The 21,962-nt window shown below is 36.9% G+C and overlaps 1 protein-coding gene and 1 long non-coding RNA gene across 2 annotated transcripts; one reads left to right on the forward strand and one right to left on the reverse strand.

Moving 5' to 3' along the window:
• The first annotated feature begins 4,079 nt into the window (after positions 1-4,079).
• On the forward strand, positions 4,080-19,909 carry tuba8l2 (tubulin, alpha 8 like 2). Its single transcript, NM_200691.1, is given in 4 exon segments — positions 4,080-4,279; positions 15,042-15,264; positions 16,644-16,792; positions 18,874-19,909. Coding segments are annotated over 4 exon segments (1,350 nt in total). The 5' UTR covers positions 4,080-4,276; the 3' UTR covers positions 19,849-19,909.
• On the reverse strand, positions 19,204-21,006 carry LOC147846658 (uncharacterized). The gene is made up of 2 exons (XR_015476129.1): positions 20,523-21,006; positions 19,204-20,424 (listed from the first exon to the last, which is right to left on the reverse strand). It is a non-coding gene; the product is annotated as an uncharacterized LOC147846658 (long non-coding RNA).
• Between the last annotated feature and the right edge of the window lie 956 nt (positions 21,007-21,962).

Here is a 21,962-nt window from a genome sequence, read left to right on the forward strand (position 1 = left end):
AACTCCCTGAATTATTAGCCCCCTGTTAATTTTTCCCCCAATTTCTGTTTAACGGAGAGCAGATTTTTTCAACACATTTCTAAACATAATAGTTTAAATAACTTATCTTTAATAACTAATTTATTTTATCTTTGCGATGATGACAGTAAATAATATTTGACTAGATATTTTTCAAGACACTTCTATACAGCTCAAAGTGACATTTAAATGCTTAAGGTTAGGTTAACTAGGCAGGTAAGGGTAATTAGGCACGTTATTGTATTAAAAACGGTTTGTTCTGTAGACAAAAAAATTGCTTAAAGGGGCTAATAATATTGACCTTAAAAAGTTTTTTTTTTAGCACAGAGTACATAAACTGTAAAGTTTCATGCATATAAACAAACACATACTATAAGCAAAAGGAAAAAATAACAAGAAAAAAATATATATGCTATATATGGTATGTACATAAACATAGACAAAACAATGTTATTTTTTCATTAATTTTCCTTTGGCTTAGTCCCTTTATTCAACAGGGGTCGCAAGAGAGGAATGAACCGCCAAAATATCAAGCAATTGTTTTACACAGCTGATGCCCTTCCAGCTGAAACCCAGTAGTGGGAAACACCCATATAGCGCATGTGTTCGGACTAGAGAGCGGACTGGAGCACCTGGAAGAAACTCATGCCAACACGGGGAGAACATGGCAACTCCACACAGAAATGCCAACTGACCCATCTTGGACTCAAACCAGCGACCTTCTTGCTGACAGTGCAAACCACTGAGTTACTGTATAACAATATGTTATGTACATTAAAATATAGATAGAATATTTTTTATTTATCTTAATGTTTTTCAAAGCAGCCAAACACTGTACAATTTAATGTAAGCTTCATTTGTTTGTTCATTTGTCAATTGTCAAGATTTAAAAGCAGTTCAGTTCATGAGATTTAACAGGCTGTTTCTGATATGATTTCTAGTTCAGCCACTAGAGGGCCTCCTCACACAGAGCCATAAGCATGACTGTTTGTTGTCATGCGATGAAGCAGCGCCTGATCCAAACAATACCTCCATTCACCACTTTTTAAACTAAACTCACCCCATTCAACATTCAACGGAAAAAGTGCTAAGAAATGCATTTTTACACATAATACATCCACATGTATAACGCAGTGCAGTTTTAAGAAAGAAAGAAATGCTTTATAAAGTGTATACATCACAGATGAGCTCTTTAGCTTATATACATACATACATATATATATATATATATATATATATATATATATATATATATATATATATATATATATATATATATATATATATATAAATATGTGTGTGTGTGTGTGTGTGTGTGTGTGTGTGTGTGTGTGTGTGTGTGTGTGTGTGTGTGTGTGTGTGTGTGTGTGTGTGTGCGTATGGCAGTGGTTAGCACTGTTGCTTCACAGCAAGAAGGTTCTAGTCCCGGCTGGGCCAGTTGGCATTTCTGAGTTTGCATGTTCTCTCCATAGGTTTCCTCCGGGTTTCCTGTTTCCTCCACAGTCCAAATACATGCACTTTAGGTGAGTTGAATAAACTAAATTGGCTGTAGTGTATGGATTCTATTCTAACGATCTTGGCGCAAAGTCTAAAGGGCATAGTGCAAAAGCATTAGGGACATTTCCGAATCCACTTTTGCTGCTTTAAGAATGAAAAAAATACAGTTTGCGCACCAGCGCATGGTCTATCAGGGTTGTGCTTATTCTCCTAATGAGTTATGGGCAGGGGCGGACTAGGACAGCTTTTTTAACCAGGGGGGGGGGGGTGGGGGGGGGGGGGGTAGGGAAGAGTGATGTATATGGAAAGTTGGGGAGAGGGGGGCGATGTGTGTGTGGGGGGGTTGACGGCAGGCCAGAATCACGGTGGCAGGCCAGACCGTTGGGCCACCAAATGTCCTGGTGCTCCCTATGGCCAGTCCGCCCCTACAATATACTTTTCACGTTCTTACAATATAATATCACGTTTGTACAATATAATATCACGTTTGTACAATATAATATCACGTTTGTACAATATAATATCACGTTTGTACAATATACTTTTCACGTTCTTACAATATAATATCACGTTTGTACAATATACTTTTCACGTTTGTACAATATAATATCACGTTTGTACAATATACTTTTCACGTTCTTACAATATAATATCACGTTTGTACAATATACTTTTCACGTTCTTACAATATAATATCATGTTTGTACAATATAATTATCACGTTATTTGCCGCCATACGTGCGCACAGATGATGATGTGCGCGCGCGGGACTTTTTTTCTCGCGCTGGATCAGTTGAGCGCGCGCGTGAAGATCCCCTGTGCGCTCGCGTATGTAATCTGCTCACGGTTCACTTCTAAACGCGCGTAAACATCACTGCTGCGCTCGATTAATACTGGCATTGATTTGCCGACATACCACGTCGACTCCTACGACAAACTGAAGCCCTTTGGAATCTGTATAAATGGAGCCATTGATGGGTTTTCGAGAGTTATGATTTGGCTTCATGCCTTTTTAACAAACAGTGATCCCAAAATCATTGCTGGTTATTTCATTTCAAGTTGAAAAGAGACTTGGGACACCTTCCCGGATTCGCTCCGATCTGGGAACAGAAAATGTCACAATGGCAGACATGCAAAGATTCTTGCGATGGAGTATGGATCATAACGTCAATAACTGTTTTATTACTGGGTCTAGTAATCACAATCAGTAGCTGCAGTGGCGCAAAAAGGTGGTATGCAGTATATGCGGCGCATAAGGGCGCCACACATGGGGGGCGCCATTGTGCCAAAACTATTTTTGAAATTATCCATATTAAAAGCTTCAAATAATATATATATATATTGATTATATATATACAATATTATACGCGTATAAAATGCTAAATAAACATTTTTAACATATATATATATATATATATATATATATATATATATATATATATATATATATATATATATATATATATGTTAAAAATGTTTATTTAGCATTTTATACGCGTATAATATTGTATTTTATTAAATTAAAAAATCATTTAACCTCCCACCCCCATTTTTCATTCCATATACATGTTTTTATGAATTTATTATGTGTCATATTGATTCATCAGGCCTTTTGGTAACTTCTTAGCTCAAAACTTTTTTAATTTTAGCTACAAAGTTATAACATTTCAATTAAAAAGAACTTTTGTTTGTTTTTTTTTGTTGTTGTTTTTTTTACACTAAACATTTGACAGTATTTTTTATTTAACTTTTAGCAGTTTCAGTCAATTGTTCTTGCAAAGACAGACCTTACACTTCTCACAGTATGCATGTGAGAAATAATTGCAATGTTTTTTTGCCCTTTAGGACTCCCATGTCTATCATTTTGTTTTGACAAATGTAGTACAAAAAGTCCAAAAGCAAGGCTAGTCAAGGTGCTATAATCATTTAGTGAGGGGAAATTCAATTGAGAAGAAATTTGGGGTGATATGAGATGCATTTCTTTGCGACTTAACATGCTTAATGTAATTATACCTTTTACTACTTCATACTATTTCAGTTGTGTTCAGAACTGTGAAACTGTATTTTTTTGAAGCATATTGATATCTTTATGAAAAAATATCTTTAATTTATTGATGGAAACTTTTTCCACATTTTATCACTTGCCTGTTAAAAATATAGTTGGATTGAAGGGGGCGCGCAAAAGTTGAAGCCGCATACCCATCAGTAAATGTGCAGTTGCGCCCCTGAGTAGCTGCAAAATTTCCCCATGTCTCAATCCAAGCATAAAATAGAACTTAATTAATTCTGTAAAACGAGACATTTTCTCACGCTCTGATCGCACCAGTAGCCTAAGCAATAAAGTTTTCACGTAATAACGTGATAATTATATTGTACAAACATGATATTATATTGTAAGAACGTGATAATTATATTGTACAAACGTGATATTATATTGTACAAACGTGAAAAGTATATTGTACAAACGTGATAAAGCTCAGATTTTTTTTTTTACCTAGGTGGCAGCTCTACGCTTCCGTAGTTTTGCGTGGTCATTATTCATCACGTGTCTAAATATACTGTCCTCCATAAGCGTGGGCTGTGAGTGCTGCAGTGAGTGTGTTGCTCCTCCTCTGAGCTGCTGCTGTAGGTATAAAGTCAAGCTGCTGTCAGCGAGTCTGTCAGACTGTCTCACTCATACCACATAACAGGTACGCAGTGAGAGGGCACGAACTCTTCTTAATACCTTCCCGGCAAAAAACAAATCCAACTCCAAAGCAAAATGGTAAGTAGAGCATTACTTTAATATTTAAACACACATTGAACAGTTTTTTTGCATGCAAGTCAACATATTGAGCAATCATGCGGGTATTACGTCACACTACGCACTTTTGTCAATTGAGTATTTACAAAATACTATGTTTAAAGATTTAAACAACTGCTTGACTGAAGTTATCATACATGCATTTGGAATTTTATTAAGCATGTTATTTAAAAATATATGTTTATATATAGCTAAATTCAGTCTGTGTCTCTTTAAATGCTGACTGTTTTATATGCCATAATATTTTTATAGCTAGTTCTGAGCACACTTCACCACCGTATTTCCACTAGTATGGAAACTGCTGAAAGGTTTATGCCTCAAGCAGTGTGGTTATGGGTGTGTTAGGGATTTTACTGAGCGCTGATGTGGCTTTTGGCCTCTTTTTTAGTGAGTGTGTGTCCTGATGAGCTTGTGCTGATGAGCTTGAATGTAAAAATAATTGTTTTTCTGCTGTAACTGCACATCATCTAAAGGGCCTGGACGTGTGTGGATAGCTCAAGCTTTGGTTAAATAAGTGGAACATTGTGTGGGTTTGAGAATACACCTACATTGTAAAACTAATTTCATAGCCAACAAGTCACCCAAAGGATGTATTGTGGGTCTGTTTTTTGAATGGAATATATATTAGAACCACATGTTTAGGAGTTTGTTTGTGCATTTCTCAAGGGACAAATGGATTTCACATACTTAAAAGTCCCAAATCACCCTCTTGAGGCCATTGTGTTTGTCTTTTGGGGGCTTTGGATGCCGCCAAAACCTTGAGAAATATTCTTTAAGATTTCTTAAATTATATTAGTGACTTTTTCAACTAAAACTTTAATACTTTTGCCTAATATCCCATCAAAAATATGTATATATTATTTCCTTTACAAATGCATGTGGCCAGGTCAGTTGCCACGAGTTAACGATTAACAGACTGTCATATCACCTTGGTTTCCTTGTCAATTATTTGCTTATTTTGCAATCATTAGACAGAATAAAGTTCAATCTATTATATTTCTATGGTTCTTTTATATTTTTATGGTCCGAATATATTTTCCATAAAAAAACAGACCCATGTGAATGAATTAGTGACCTTGTGCACTTTAAAAATAATTTAATAAATACTCTCTTTAAGTCAATTTTATAACAAAAGTAAATACCACAACTAACTTCAGTTTTAATGATCTATCCAAGAACTTTATTCTTAAGTTAGTTTTTTTTTCCTGCATAATCATTCATGAACTGAAATAAGTTCACACATGATTTTCCTTTTCCAATGACAACGCCTTTGCAAAGAAAGCTGTTATGTTAAGAAAGGCAAGCAGTTACTTGGGCGTTGTTTCATTTCATTCAAATCTGACTGATCTACTCAATCAAGTCCTGTTTTTAGTACTTTCTGTTTCAGATATAGTAAAGAGTAAAGGTTGCAAATGCTGTCTCATGTGTGATTCTGTCACTGGCGGCACCTAATGAGATGGCAAAAAAATTATGATTGTCTCCAAACAGGTTTCCCCTAACACATTTCTGTATAGAAACTACTTTGAACATTACATAAAAAGGCACAGTATGGAATTTTCTGCCACTAAAAGCAGCATGTTTGTAAATAACATTGGCGTAGTCAAAGTTCCTTTAACGCCCCATTCACACGAGGCTTGGCGTCAGCGCTTGATAGAGGGCATGTCTGAAGTTGGGGCTGACGCGATCGTCATAGCAGTGTCAGCCAATAAAATTAATCAGTAATAGGCCACTGTCTATAAGCTGGTGAATTTGCAGACAGCGATCTGAATGGCTGACGTTTTCATCGGTGCTTGAAAAGTTGAGCAAGTCCCAACTTCTGCTGCGAGCACAATGCTCTTCGGCAACGCCTGACGTCACCCATTCAAAGTGAATGGGAAGCGTTGAAGCTGATGCCCCGTGTGAATGGGGCGTTAGGCAAGTAATATCACTCAGCGGCATATTTGAAACGCCTCTCGGTCAGTGTGCTCAGGCATTCTGTCTGAAAGGAGAAACATCGAATTTTCCAAAACTGCTTTGTCAAGCTTATAAATGAATTAAATATTAGGAATCACCAATAAAATTAAACAACTGTGTCCTTAGATTCATTTCTAAAAATCCAAATCACACAAAATCTGCAGAAACTCAAGTCTGGTCTGAGCCCCTCCCCCAAATTATCATCAGTCCATAGCAATCAATGATTGGCTCCTGTACTAGTAGGCAGGGCCTTACCATATTGACAATTACACTTTTCCCTATTCAAAAAAGTGACATGTCTTTTGTATTCTAGAGTCTTTGGTGTAGTTTGATGATGATGGTGTGGAATCATGGGAGTTTTGGTCTTGATTTCATCCTACATGACTCCACTAGAATCATATTGAGGGATGAGCTAAAGTATTTTAGAATTATCAAGTTGAAGCATAAGGGGCCGTTCACACCAAACACGCTTTTCTGTTCTGAAAACTCGAGGCACAGCACACTGCCTTTTTTGTTGACGAGAAAAAGAAGCGCAGTGCAATTTTTTATGTCACTAGGCAATGACTGAATCAGCTGCGTATTGTGCGCAAGTGTTGTTGTTGATGTTGTTATAATTGTAATATTTAATAATATTGTGATATTTAGGATTTGTAAAGTAATACAGATTTTGATAACTTGAAACAGCAACCACTAATCTCTCTGTTGTCATCTTGACAACACAAACACTGCTGTCACCTCAACAAAAACCCCATCTCTGCTTTTATTTGATTGGAGAATGAAAAAGACGCGACTGACGTAACACGCCTTTTCCGATCAGAGTTGACTTTTTTTCAACTGCAAGCACACAGCATGCAATGGCAAAAACGTGAGGCTGTTAACAAACCATTAGAAAGATGTGCCTCTCACTGCAATAAGTGCCTTCGATGTGTACAGCCCCTAAAAAGTGAAATGAAAGTGCTGAATCAACTTTTAATGAGAGGATGTGGTACAAGCAGCAAAGCTTTTATTATGCTATAGTCCAATGCTTCCAGTTTTTTGGCTCGTGATTATGTGGGAAGAAGCAGAGCTGTTTTATAATACAAAATACAATGTAGACTTCTGTTATAATGCTGCATTGTGCAGTCTAATAAAATACACAAGATATTAAAGTAAGTGTGAAAATGAAATTGACAATGTTTATTTTGCTAGCTCATGTTGTTATTTTTAAGGTGAAAATATATATTTGTGCAAGTTAATCCATTGAAAAAAAGTTTGTTTTGGTAATCTACAGTAAATGACTGACCATTTGCTTCTCTGAGTGGCGGTCCTTCTGTTGACGTTATATATTTTTTTAAACAAGAGCCTCTAACTGTTAAGGCTGGTTTATACTTCTGCATCGAGTAATCGGTGTAACCCATGGTGCCTGCCTTGTGCGTAGCTGTGCATTTATACTTCTGCACGCTGTATGTGTTGCTCTGCAATAACACTTCCGAAAGGCTAGCCGGCCGTAAGTTTTATGTTCCTCTACGTCGAGTTTCCTCACAGGTTTTTTAACGCTACCTAAATGTACAAGTAAATAAAACTCACTCATTCTGAGGCGGAAACACAAATTAAAACTTTCCATCTGGAGCTCCTTCACTGGACTTGACACTAACACACTCACTCCATCAGGCTCGCGGCTCTCAACACTTCACACACTCACGTCACAGCTAAAAAGTTGAACAATCACAGACTTTGCTCTATGCATCGTTGTATAGTTAAATTTTTTGAGAGTTGTGCATCAGCCACAGCGAAGGCTATGCGACTCAGCGAAGACTGCGCCGGAGTATAAGCATGCACTTGACACTGAAGTATAAATCAGCCTTTAATTTGTTATGAGGGAATGATGCGCAAAAGAAAGCCCCGCCCCCTACTCAATATTCAGTTTCTATTGGAAGTACATCAACATACTGAAATAAGAGTCTCAGCAACTTATTTGAAGGTCACATTAATAATATTACACGTACTGCATATTTCCACCTGCGTAATATCACTCGTCTCCGCCCTTCTCTCACAACTAATAACACAGCCATTCTCATCCACGCATTAGTTACTTCACGTCTTGACTACTGTAATGCACTTCTTTCTGGACTTACTTCCAAACTTCTCCATAAACTCCAACTGGTTCAGAACCATGCAGCTCGTGTCATATCTAGGACCCCATCTCACGAGCACGTCAAACCACTCCTCTATCAGCTTCATTGGCTTCCAGTAAAATATCGAATTGATTTTAAAATATTACTTCTAACTTTCAAGGCACTTCATAATCTCGCTCCTCAATATCTCACTGACCTTCTCCATATCTACACCCCTTCTCGTACCCTTAGGTCAGCTAACAACTTCACTCTGGCACCACCTCGCACTCGACTGAGCAAAATGGGAGACAGATCTTTTAGCTCTATGGCTCCTAGGCTATGGAACTCACTTCCAGTAGATCTTAGGAGCAGTGATAGTCTTCACAATTTTAAATCACGTCTAAAGACCCATCTTTTTAAGCAGGCTTTTACTTAACAATTTTTTTATCATGTTTTTATTATGTTCTTTTATATTCGCTATTGCGTTTTAACTTGTTTGGTCATTGATTGTTTTTAGTAATGTTTAAGTTGTTTAGCATGTCTGATGATGCTTACTGTAAGGCGAACTTGGGTGTTCAGAAAGGCGCCATTTATAAATAAAATGAATTATTATTATTATTATTATTATAACTTCAGGTTCAAGCCGAATTTAAATCATCTTTATCCTTTTCTACAAAACCAAACATCGAGATGACTACATAGGACAGCACATAACGATTTTTCCAAGAATGATGTGATCCTGGATTAACATCTCTCCACACCTATTCCCTACCCCTAAACCCAACCATAACTGTAAACTCTTCCCAAAAAGAGAGGGGAATAATAGTTGGATAACAATCCACAATGTAGAAGTGCATAAACCTAATCGTAAGCCTAAACTTAACATACAGTGTAAACATATCCCTTAATACTGATTGGCTGATTGGAATGTTGCTCCAGGATCAACATAGATGTTAATCCAGGAACAATGTCCAACTTGGTCAAATCAGGTTGGCGTGTTAGCACAGGCCCATGTCACTAGTTAAAATCGCTTATTTCTCTGGATTTGAACATTCATTGAAAGATTTCGCATAATATAAGTGCATAACTCTGCAAAATCAATAATTTAGGATATGATTTTTCATATTTTAATGAAAAAGTCTTACATATTGTGCCTTTAAAAACAGTGGAATAGCATAAACAGCAAGTGGCAAATGTGATTCATCTGTAATGTTGTGCTAATATAGTTTCACCTACTGCAACTCGTAAAAACAACACCCAAATAGCTTTTTTAATAGCGTTTTTAAGAGGATTACATACATTTTTAAGCTCTGATTTTGATTTCCTCAGGACATACTTTATAATTTGCATCTATTCTGTGAAATTTACAAGGCAGCATAATTTGTGCAAGTAAAAAAATGCAGCAGAACAAGGTATCAGCTAACCGTGAGGTCAAGAGATGAGCAGAAAGTGTTCATGGGTTGGTGGAGGAGGGTTTGAATAGCTAGTGGGGAAAGATGACTTGTAACGACCCATAAATAACTTCTAACCTGGCTGCCATGCCCAAACTAGGCAGTCCCATGTGCCTGTGTAATGTCCCGTTCCCCTCCCCACTGACACACCAATAGACAGAGAGGGACAGGGGGTAAAAATAGAGTCCCAACCCCAGGAGAACGAATCCAGAGGAAGAGTCAAGCCCACAGAGGAGAAGCAGAGTTTGGATATTTCTTCTCGGGCTGAAGTAGGCCATCTCTCTGGAGCACAGGCACAGATTTAAGGGCTGAATCATTACAGAGCACTTTTATTGCAGACCCACGTGACTTTTATTTTTGCATTGTTGTTTTGACTGCATAATGGCAACACCTACATTTAAGCATTTGGCAGATACTTTTAACCAAACAATTTGCATATTAGCAGTCCTAGCATTCCCTGGTAGTGAAACATTGGCCTCGATTTTGATTGTGCAACACACTATATGTAAAGTTAAAGTCAGAATTATTAGCCCTCCTGAATTATTAGCTCCCTTGTATATTTCCCCCCAATTTCTGCTTAAAGGAAAGAAGATTTTTTTTCAACACATTTCTAAACATAATAGTTTTAATAACTCATTTCTAATAACTGACGTTTCTGGAGACAGCGAAATATGTCCCGTATGCAGTTTTTGTTTTCGTGAATCCGCGATCCGTTGTGCGCGCTTTTTCGTATCTCGAACGCCTCCCACGAGCGCCGTTCGCACCTGCGCTGTTCTCGCGTAAAGGGCGAATTATACTCATGCCTGGCGCCGCATGGCGCACCTCCGCTGACTGTGCGCGCACCTCGCGAAACAGCTGAGGCTTTTATACTTGCCGTGTTCACCGTTGTGATATTTTTTAAAACGACAGGGCGCGGTCAAAAGAAACCCACACTAAAATCAGACGCATAAACAGAGAAAGTTTCCGGAAGTACGTCATATCATAATGTCGTTCAATATTTTTAAACTAATGTTTTTTTCATTGTTTTTATAAATTATTTTATGAAGCCGCCAGAAGCCGACTGACTGAATGATTGACTGGGCGATCGGCCAATCAGCTGACCCACCCTCCTCCTCCCTCCCTAAACCCAACCAGTTTAACCGATTGACCTGAAAAAGAAAAGCCCTTGTCTGATTTTGATCGCATTTTCGGATTGCACCACATTTTCGCGCTGTTAGAAACTCGTTCACTTTATTTTTTAGATTCTGTTTTTGTCTTACCTAAGTTCTGGAACCGCTCTTCCCTGGACTCAAACCCAGTCGTCGCCATCGGCTCCACTCTGGATCTCCACTCCACCGACGTACACAACGAGCTAACTGATTGTGGCGGAAAAGCCCTCCACACGGAGGTGAGCTGTCAGCCGGCGAAGAGGAGCGGCGTCACACCGCACCATAGCGTTCGCTTAAAAAAATAAAATGCACCCTCCGGCCACGTAAAGCACGGCCTCCAGAAACGTCCGCGGGGCTACGATTTCATAATGAGCTTTGGTTGGAATTGAACCTACATTACATATTATTTATTAACCAAATTATTATTTTACAAATTATATTATTATTAACTATTACTAACATTACTATTATAACGCACCTAAAGCGCAATGCTTCATAGGTTTATCAATTTTATTTGCAGTCATGACACACTAAATCTGGCTTCCAGACAGTGGCTAAACATGGGCCATATCTGGCCCAGTTTATGGCTGAGTTATGGGTTATTAACTTGGCTGAGACTAGGCCCAGATATGGTCCATGTTTGGCTCTTGTATGGAAGCCAGACTTGGTCCAGTCATGTACCGTAATTCGCTGCAGGATATGGTGCAAGCAAAAGTTGAGTGTCTGGTCCAGAGCTGGGCCGAAGAAATTTAGCTATGTGGGAACAAATATCAACATCTAATACTTGACGTTGTGTGGACATTACCACTATGACATCTATCAGACATTAGATTTGGTTGCCACACCTAAAGAATAAATGTCAGTTTTTGATGCCAATAGGACGTTGGTTTAAGATGTTGGCTTGACATTGGATTTTGGTCACTTTCCAATACAACCTAAAATCAACCAAATATTAACATAATTTCACGACTTTATTGGATGTAAAAATTACATTGTCCTTAGACGCTGGCAACCTAAGTCTAACCTAATATTAACGTCTTATGATATTGTCTATCTGCCAGGAAATATATTTATAGTTAGTTTTGATCAAATACGTCCATGCTAATCGCTAATTTAAACCATATAGGCCTATAGTGTATAAAGGTTACAAGTAACAGCATCTTCCATGTTAGCTCCTCATACTCATTATCAGTTTTTCCATTCATTGATCTTCAACTTTCTTTAGGACACATACTATGAATTCCTCGTTAGGGCGCAGCTCTGATATAAACCTGTCAGGGCTGTTGTCGACACCTCAAGCCTCATCTTGCTGCTTCACTCTTGTTTGTGGAAGGTTTTAGTGTGTATGTGTGAGGAGAAAATAACGGCTGTGAGGGTTAGTAGGTCTGTCTGCCATATGTTTCTAGTGTCACATCGTAAACGGCTCACAGGTCGAGTCTTTCAGGAAACTCCCTTTACAAACAAACAGAGGTGTTTAACTTTAACACGCCACAATATGCATTCAAGGACAGTTCGGACGTTGTTATCTCAGGGTTGTTATGTAGATAGGAGCAGACCCACGATGACAAACATGTTTGGTGGCTTTATGAGGGATCTGATAAGCACCTTTTTCTGTCCTGTCAGCTGCAGATGTCAGTCATCTGTGAATGGCATACACTGAGACCACCCTCACGCTAATAATAATAATAATAAAGGGACGTTTTGTGTTTTCTTCTGCCCCCTGGTGGGCGAAACTAAAATTTTATACAGATGTTATTACATATTCTATGGGGGGCAGATCATTTAGTGTTATTGCACCCAAACTCTGGAACTCTCTACCACACTCACTTCGCTCTGCTAATAATATCTCTGAATTCAAATCCTTACTTAAGACTCACTTATTTTCTGAATGCTTTGCATCTGATCTACCAAACTGACCACTTAATCTGATCCACCACTATCCTGCTCATATGTCTCTTAGGTTTTGATTGTGTTATTCATGTTTGTTATATTTGACCTCATGTATGTTTGTTTATCTTTTTGTTGCATTCCTTGTAAAGTGTCCTTGAGCTCTGGAAAGGCGCTATATAAATAAAAATTATTATTATTATTATTATTATTTAGTTGGAAAACACTCAAGAGTGTGGGCTTCTTATTGGATAGATGTGTAGCATAATATATAATTAATACCCATTGAAAAGTAAATTGACGCATGACCTGTTTTCTTTGAAAAGAAATAGAATCTTTAAATTTATCAGAAATGCAAGCATTTAATTTATTGTATTAAATAAATCAGTTTGTTTACATTTTGGGCCTTAAGAAAGTACCAATAAATTAAGAAAGTAAACAGATTGAATGTTAGCTTTGGTATTTATTTGGAACATAGTCCGTAGGAAAATGCAATACATACATACATTCATGGATACATTTTTCTTCGGCTTAGGCTAGTCTCTTTATTAATCTGGGATCGCCACAGCGGAATGAACCGCCAACTTATCTAGCATATGTTTTACACAGTGGATGCCCTTCCAGCTGCAACCAAGTATTAGGAAACCTACATACACACTCATACACTACGACCAATTTAGTTTATGACTCAAACCAGTGACCTACTTGCTGTGATACTTACATTATTATTATAATATTATTATTATCATTATTATCATTATTATTATTATTATTTTTATTATTATTATTATTATTATTATTATTATTATGTTCACCTTTTAATAATTTTGTTGCATACCTATTGTTTTTGTCTATTATATATATATATATATATATATATATATATATATATATATATATATATATATATATATATATATATATATATATATATATATATATATAATGATTATAGCATAATGATTTTAATATAATAAAAATCACTTTTTTTCTGTGATTTTTGTTTCATTTTTTGATTTCTAAATCTGATTTCTAAGATTTCTAAATTAAACACACTCTGAGTTTGTGATATTGGTTACTGAAATAAATATATTATCATGATTATGTTGATGATGATGTTATGTTGATATTATTACTTTGTCAAACTTAATAAACAAACTGAAAAGACTAAAAATTAATGCTGGGCAAAGATTAATCTAGATTGATTAAATAAACATTTGTTTTGACAAAATTTATGTGTGTGTTTGTGTGTGTGTATATATATAACATTTATTATTTATTATGTATATGTGATACACATTTATAGAAACAAAACTAAACAAACCAATTTCGTTACATGGACTCATATATAATTTGTATTGAATATGTTTTATAACTAAATACAAATAAAAATTTTCACAAATATATGCATAAATGTGTATATTTATATATATACATAATAAACATACGTACATAAATTAAGTAAAACAAAATTTATTTTTAAAAACCATTGATCACGATTAACTTTTGCACAGGACTACTAAAAATGTGTGTGTTAAGAAAGTATATAAGCAGATATACCCACATAGCGTGTGTGGCCCAGCTCTGGCCCACACAATCAGCTTTGCTTGGCCCACATGCTGCGGTGAATGGCATGATTGGTCTGGCTTCCAGACAAGGGCCAAACATGGACCATATCTGGGTCAAGTCTCAGCGAAGCTAATAACCTATAACTGAGACTGAACTGGGCCAGATATGTTGGTGTGTCCCAACTGCAATGAAATTGATAATCCCATGAAGTATTGCGCTTTATTAGCTTTATTTTTCTCGAAGCGACCTGATTGGTAGAATTTTTTTCTTAACTCAAAAATAATTTAAATGTTTTTCAAATGTGGGTCAAAATAGGCCAAACTTAAGGCCCACATACCAATTTTTAACCTCTGGGCCAAATTCTACATTTGACATCTGGCCTAAGTCTTTTATGCCACCTGAAAGATGACGCCACCTCTGCCAAACCTGGCCCATGTTTGGCCCACAGTGCCCGATGAAGGCCTGCTGTACCAGCTTTATGCCAAATCTGGGCCAGAATTCTTTGCTTGGGTATTAATTTAGCGATTATAATTTTCACATTGACTTTAACTGCCAAATGTCCCATAAAGCAGTACTGAGCATCATCCCTCATTCACTAATGTAACCCTTCTTCTCTTTTCAGCGTGAGTGTATCTCTGTGCATGTGGGGCAGGCTGGCGTCCAGATGGGCAACACCTGCTGGGAGCTCTACTGTCTGGAGCACGGCATCCAGCCGGACGGGCAGATGCCCAGCCAAAAACCAGTGGGAGGACATGACGACTCCTTCACCACCTTCTTCAGTGAGACAGGAGCTGGCAAATATGTACCCCGGGCAATATTTGTAGACCTGGAGCCGACAGTCATTGGTAAATCAACATGGGGTTTTATTTAAGGCAACAAGAGCACATGCATTAGTCAGTTTACTATTAGACTACATGAGCAATGCAGCACAGAGTAAAATTAGTGCAGTCCCGAGTGACATATTGCATAACAGAAAGAAGCTGGCACCTGCTACAATACAGCTACCCCTGCAGGCGCAGGCCATCAACATGACTTCATATTGACGTTGTACCCCAATGTCGTGGGAATGTTGGATTTTGTTTGGAAATGTAAATCCTGTTGACATCAGAACCCAACGTCAGGCCGACATCAATGTCCAACGTCCAACGTAAAATCAACCTATAATCAACCCAATATATATATATATATATATATATATATATATATATATATATATATATATATATACAACAGTTCTGTCTGGTTCTCAAATCTGATTGGCTTATAGCCGTGCGATATTCTCCAATATCAGAACTCCTACAGCCTCTTTACCCTTTGTGTATTACTCCGCCCACATACAGCCAGCAAAAAGCAGACACTACAGATCTAAAGATTAAATGATGCACGCTCAACTGTTTAACTGTCAGCTTATGATTTAAATCCGGAAGAAAGTAGTTCCTCATACAAAAGGGTTTTTGAGACTCTCCATGTATGATTTTGCTTTTATATACACAATTATGCCGTCAAACTGTTGTATAAACGCAATATCACATGAGTGGCAGTGCGATATGGCTGTATATCGGCACTGCTACTCGTGTGATATTGCTCATATATATAAACTACATATATATATATGTCATCGATGTCATCATTCAAACGACAACAATCCAAGGGTTTTCCGTCATTTAGCCCAAGATTAGTGCCAAGTCCTTGTTCGTATTGCTTTTAAGTTAAAATCAATCAAATATCGATGTCTATAATGTTACACCTTGATGTTGTGTGGACGTTATCACTATGACATCTATCAGACGTTGAATTTTGATCACGTTCCAACACAAAGACTGGACATGCGCTATAGGGGAATTGAATAAACTAAACTGGCCATAGTGTATGTGTGTGAATGAGCGTGTATGGATGTTTCCAAGTACTGGGTTGTAGCTGGAAGAGCATCCGCTGTGTAAAACATATGCTGGATAAGTTGGCAGTTCCTTCCACTGTGGTGCCCCTGATTAATTAAGGGACTAAGATGAAGGAAAATTAATGAATAAATGAGTCATCTATATTAAACTTATTTAAAATAGCTTGCTTAACTCATTAAATTAGGTTTGAACATGCTTAATAAGTTACAATTAACTAAAAACAAATGTTGTCATGACTAAATGATCATCTAATTTTTTTTACAGTGTAGGTTTAGTACCCAACGCTGGTCAGGATTTGGTTTAATGTGGTGCTGTTATTGTTTCAGATGAGGTCCGCACAGGCACTTACCGCCAGCTGTTTCACCCCGAGCAGCTCATCTCAGGAAAGGAGGATGCAGCAAATAACTACGCCCGCGGGCACTACACCATCGGCAAGGAGATCATTGACTCTGTGCTCGACCGCATTCGCAAACTGGTAATGCTAAACACTTACATTAGCTTACAAAAGCCCTCAAATTAAAGATATTGTTCACGTAAACATCAACACTCGCTCAATTCCTCCTCAGAGCATATACAGTTGAAGTCAGAATTATTAGCCCCCCTTTGAATTTTTTTTCTATTTTAAATATTTCACAATTTATGTTAAACAGAGCAAGAAAATTTTCACAGTATGTCTGATAATATTTTTTCTTCTGGAGAAAGTCTTATTTGTTTTATTTTGGCTTGAATAAAAGTAGTTTTAAATTTTTTAAACACCATTTTAAGGTAAAAATTATTAGCCAAATTTCTGATTTTGATTCAGTCTTCAACTGTATTGTGAATAGGGTTACCGTGACCCCTGGTTAATAGAGGGACTATAAGCCGAAAAGAAAAGAAATCAATGAAAGAATAAATGTATTTGTGAATAATTTTGTTCCTGTTTTAAAATGTGGAGGTACAGTTTTTTATGCATCAACTGTATTTTGAAGACATTGTTTTATTTAACAGCGAGGACCACAATGGAAACTAGAACCTAAAGTTTATTGATAAACTTTGATGTTGGCTTGAGAAAGCCAACGTGACTGCGCTAGGACTGGGAATGGCAGTTGGCAGGAAGCACAGCGGCTGTTGCTAAGTGGTTGCTAGGCAGTTGCTAAAACAATTATGGCATTGTTAGGTGGTTGCTAAGCAGTTGCTAAATGGCAATGCTCGTGTACATGTTTGATCAAATGCTAATACTTAGTAGGCATTTCTAGCATATGTTATTGCATTTAGATAATCATTCATAGCATGTAGCTAATCGTTTTTAGCACTTGGCTTCCATTATCATTGTTACCATGCATAGTACACAGGAAGTCCCATTTGCTAGCATAAGTCAAACAAGCCAATGCCCAGGTCCCTACGATGTTCTGATGTAGAGATATTGCTATTTTTAAATGGTTGCTAGGTTATACTGTTTTATTACTATGGGGACTACACCGTCCATACATCAAAGCTTCTTGGCAATATGAGTGATCTTAATCAACCCCGATGTTTCTATGACAGTCTTTATGACTGTCAAAAACTGTACTTGAACATTATGGATTCCTGGTGTTGGGTTGCGGCTGGAAAGGCATTCGCTGTGTAAAACAAACGCTGGATAAGTTGGCGGTTCATTCCGTTGTGGCGACCCCTGATTAATAAAGGGACTAAGGGAATGAACATTATGTAAAAATGGCTTGCCGTATTTTTTTGAAAATACAATGCTTAATAAGTGTGAAAGTGATACATGCAAAGATGGCTTGCCATATCAGTAAAAAATATGGAGTTTAAGTCAAAAATGGCTTGCCATATTTTAAGAAAACTAATGCTTAAAAATTATTTTTTGGAAAACTATAAGTCTAATAAACGTTAAAGATATAGCAACAAAACCTAACGCATCTAAATACAGCTTTTGGCCATATTTGGGGCTTGTATAATTTTTTTATATGCCCGGATTATATAAATTTAATATTTAACATTTTTTATTAAAAAAAAAATAAGTCTTATAGGCATGAGGAGATATAGCAACAATCTTGAATGTAGAAGGCACATTTTGACCACATTTGGGCCTTGTGGCATGAACGGCCTAGGAGGAGATACGTTTGTTTTCAAGGACAGAGTAGTATAGCAGTATGTTGGCTTTCTCAAGCCAACATAACAAGCCTAGGGCTTTATTGTGGTTTTATCCTGGCTTTTATTTTAAAATGTATGAGATACTTGTATTTTGTATAGCTTGTCTAAAATCTGTCAAATAAAAATTCTATTCAATTCATTAACAGCCATCCCTGCATGTACCATAATGATCTAATTTGCAGAACTTGTCAATAATATCTGGATTCAGCCTTTTTGATGCAAGCTGAGTTTGCATCACTCAGCGATGCAATGTCAGACCAACTTGTCCCTATAATAGGACTTTTATTTTAGAAAAACAAAAACAACATGTGGTAGACACACATTTATAAAACAAGTACATTAAACATGATTACGAGTTTGTTGATTTATCAATCAATATTTAGTGGCTCTTTAAAATGATTTCAAATCATTTGATCCCCACAGGCTGACCAATGCACAGGACTGCAAGGTTTCCTGGTCTTCCACAGTTTCGGTGGAGGCACGGGCTCAGGTTTCACCTCTCTTCTGATGGAGCGTCTCTCGGTCGACTTCGGGAAGAAGTCCAAGCTTGAGTTTGCCATTTACCCAGCTCCACAGGTGTCTACGGCTGTGGTGGAGCCGTACAACTCCATCCTGACCACCCACACCACCCTGGAGCACTCCGACTGCGCCTTCATGGTGGACAACGAGGCCATCTATGACATCTGCAGGAGAAACCTGGATATCGAGCGCCCGTCCTACACCAACCTCAACCGGCTCATCAGTCAGATCGTGTCCTCCATCACCGCCTCTCTGCGCTTCGATGGCGCTTTAAACGTCGACCTGACGGAGTTCCAGACCAATTTAGTGCCCTACCCTCGCATCCACTTCCCTCTGGCCACATACGCTCCAGTGATCTCTGCTGAGAAAGCCTACCACGAGCAGCTCTCAGTGGCGGAGATCACCAACTCCTGCTTCGAGCCCAGCAACCAGATGGTGAAGTGCGACCCACGGCATGGGAAATACATGGCTTGCTGTTTGCTCTACAGGGGAGACGTGGTGCCGAAAGACGTCAACGTGGCCATCGCCGCCATCAAGACCAAGAGAAGCATCCAGTTCGTGGACTGGTGTCCCACTGGATTCAAAGTGGGCATCAATTATCAGCCCCCGACTGTGGTTCCCGGTGGAGATCTGGCTAAGGTGCAAAGAGCCGTTTGCATGCTGAGCAACACCACTGCCATCGCTGAAGCTTGGGCTCGTCTGGACCACAAATTCGACCTGATGTACGCCAAGAGAGCCTTCGTGCACTGGTACGTGGGCGAGGGGATGGAGGAAGGCGAATTCTCTGAGGCTCGAGAAGATATGGCAGCTCTGGAGAAGGACTACGAAGAAGTGGGCATTGATTCGTTTGAGGAAGACGAGGAGGGGGAAGAGTTCTAAAAGAGAAAAGTGTTTGTTTGTTTTTCTACCAAAAACTAAATAAAGTAAAGCTTTAAATTGTCCCGTTGTGTTGTTTTTAATGTGGTGCTGGGATTTTGAGAATGGCAACTGCATTATTTGATTACTCTTAACATTGAGAATTAAACATTTATACTAGTTTCATGCTTTACACTATGGTATTATAAAATATTGTTTTTATAATATGTTCAATTTCTCTATACACATTGCTCAGCATATATAAGTACACCCCTCACAAATCTATATTTTAAATTCATATTTTCATAGGAAGCCATACAATATTATATTAGTGCATATACATTAGATTAGTTAGTACTGAAGCATAATCTTAGGCTTATCTAACAAAATAACTTACGAGAACGGTCCAAAAACTAGTAACTAGCCCAAATTTATATCATTCATTCATTCATTTTCTTGTCGGCTTAGTCCTTTTATTAATCTGGGGTTGCCACAGTGGAATGAACCACCAACTTATCCAGCAAGTTTTTACACAGCGGATGCCCTTCCAGCTGCAACCCATCTCTGGAAAACATCCACACACACTACGGACAATTCAGTCTACCCAATTGACCTGTACCGCATGTCTTTGGACTGTGGGGGAAACCGGAGCACCCGGAGGACAGGGCAGGGAGGCAGGGAGAACATGCAAACTCCACACAGAAACGCCAACTGAGCCGAGGTTCGAACCAGCAACCCAGCGACCTTCTTGCTGTGAGGCAACAGCACTACCTACTGCGCCACTGCCTCGCGCCCAAATTTATATTTTATAAAAAAATATTAAATGCAAATTTAAAAAAGAGGAAAAATAAAGAGAAGCAAAAATTTAGTTGACATTTTGTAGGTTGTAATTTTTTTCAATATTTTGCTTAAATGTAATTGTATGACCTTTCAATTTCTGATTATTACCATCAAGCATATTAATGATTAATTAACATGATTAAAATTAAAATATAAAATAAAATGTATTAAATACATTCAGTTGTTTAATAGGAAGCTATACAATATTAAATGTGTGCATATGCTTTAGATTAGTCCGTACTAAGGCTGAATTTTAGGTCTTTCTAACAAAATAACTTGAAACAAACCAAAAACTAGTACAGTCGATTTTAAATGTTTTAGAAAAATATTAAAAACAAATTTAAAAAAGAGGAAAAATCAAGAGAAGCAAAATAATATAAATTATTAGTTGAAATTTTGTAGGTTGTAATTTTTTTTGTAATATTTAGCTTTAATTTAATTGTATTACCTTTCAACTTCTAAATATGTTTGGTGACTAACATATTATTTTAGTGAATATATCTGTTTAATAAATCTGTTTTGTTTAAATGTACCAAAATACATTTCCTATATTTAATGAGAAATGGATAAAAATATTCATTTTCAAAATGGGGTGTACTCAATTATGCTGAGCACTGTAAGCCATATTGTTTTTAAAATAGATTTATTTGTTTTAATACATATTATTTATTCATATATTTAATATTTATTAACACTGTTTTAAAATATTTTTATTCTTTATCATTTTAATATTTTTTATAAGAATGACCCTACATGTTTTAGTTGTCTGTTAATGGATTCTGGGTTTATGATCCCTAATTACAAAAAAAGCTATTAAATTTTAAGCATATTAAATATTAATTAATTACAATATAAATAACTATATGATATTAAAATGATAATAAATTAATTTAACTATTATGCTAAATAATTCCCAGTTAAAAACATATTTACATTGTCACATTTACCAGCAAATTTTGTGCACATACAAATTTGAAATATTTTATAATTAGATTATTCAAAGTACCATCTCTTTCCCTATAGATAATAATTAGCATATTTCAGAATTAATATATATCTCTCTTTGTCTATATTCTCATGCTATAATTAGATTTTTTACATAGCTACAAGAATTGCCTACACCTTACTTATTATTTAAACACTGATTAATAAAGAGAGATGAATGTTCTTTAAGGTACAGCCTAGCAGCATTGATTTTTAAAAAAAGTTAAGTAATTTGTTCTTTCTCCAAAGCTCTTTTCATGCAAATAATTACAAACAAATACATCTCACAATATTTTAAAAAAGAAATGAGAAAA

The sequence above is a fragment of the Danio rerio genome, chromosome 1, assembly GCF_052040795.2.
Source record: "Danio rerio strain M-AB ecotype USA chromosome 1, GRCz13ab, whole genome shotgun sequence".
Taxonomy (NCBI): Eukaryota; Metazoa; Chordata; class Actinopteri; order Cypriniformes; family Danionidae; genus Danio; species Danio rerio.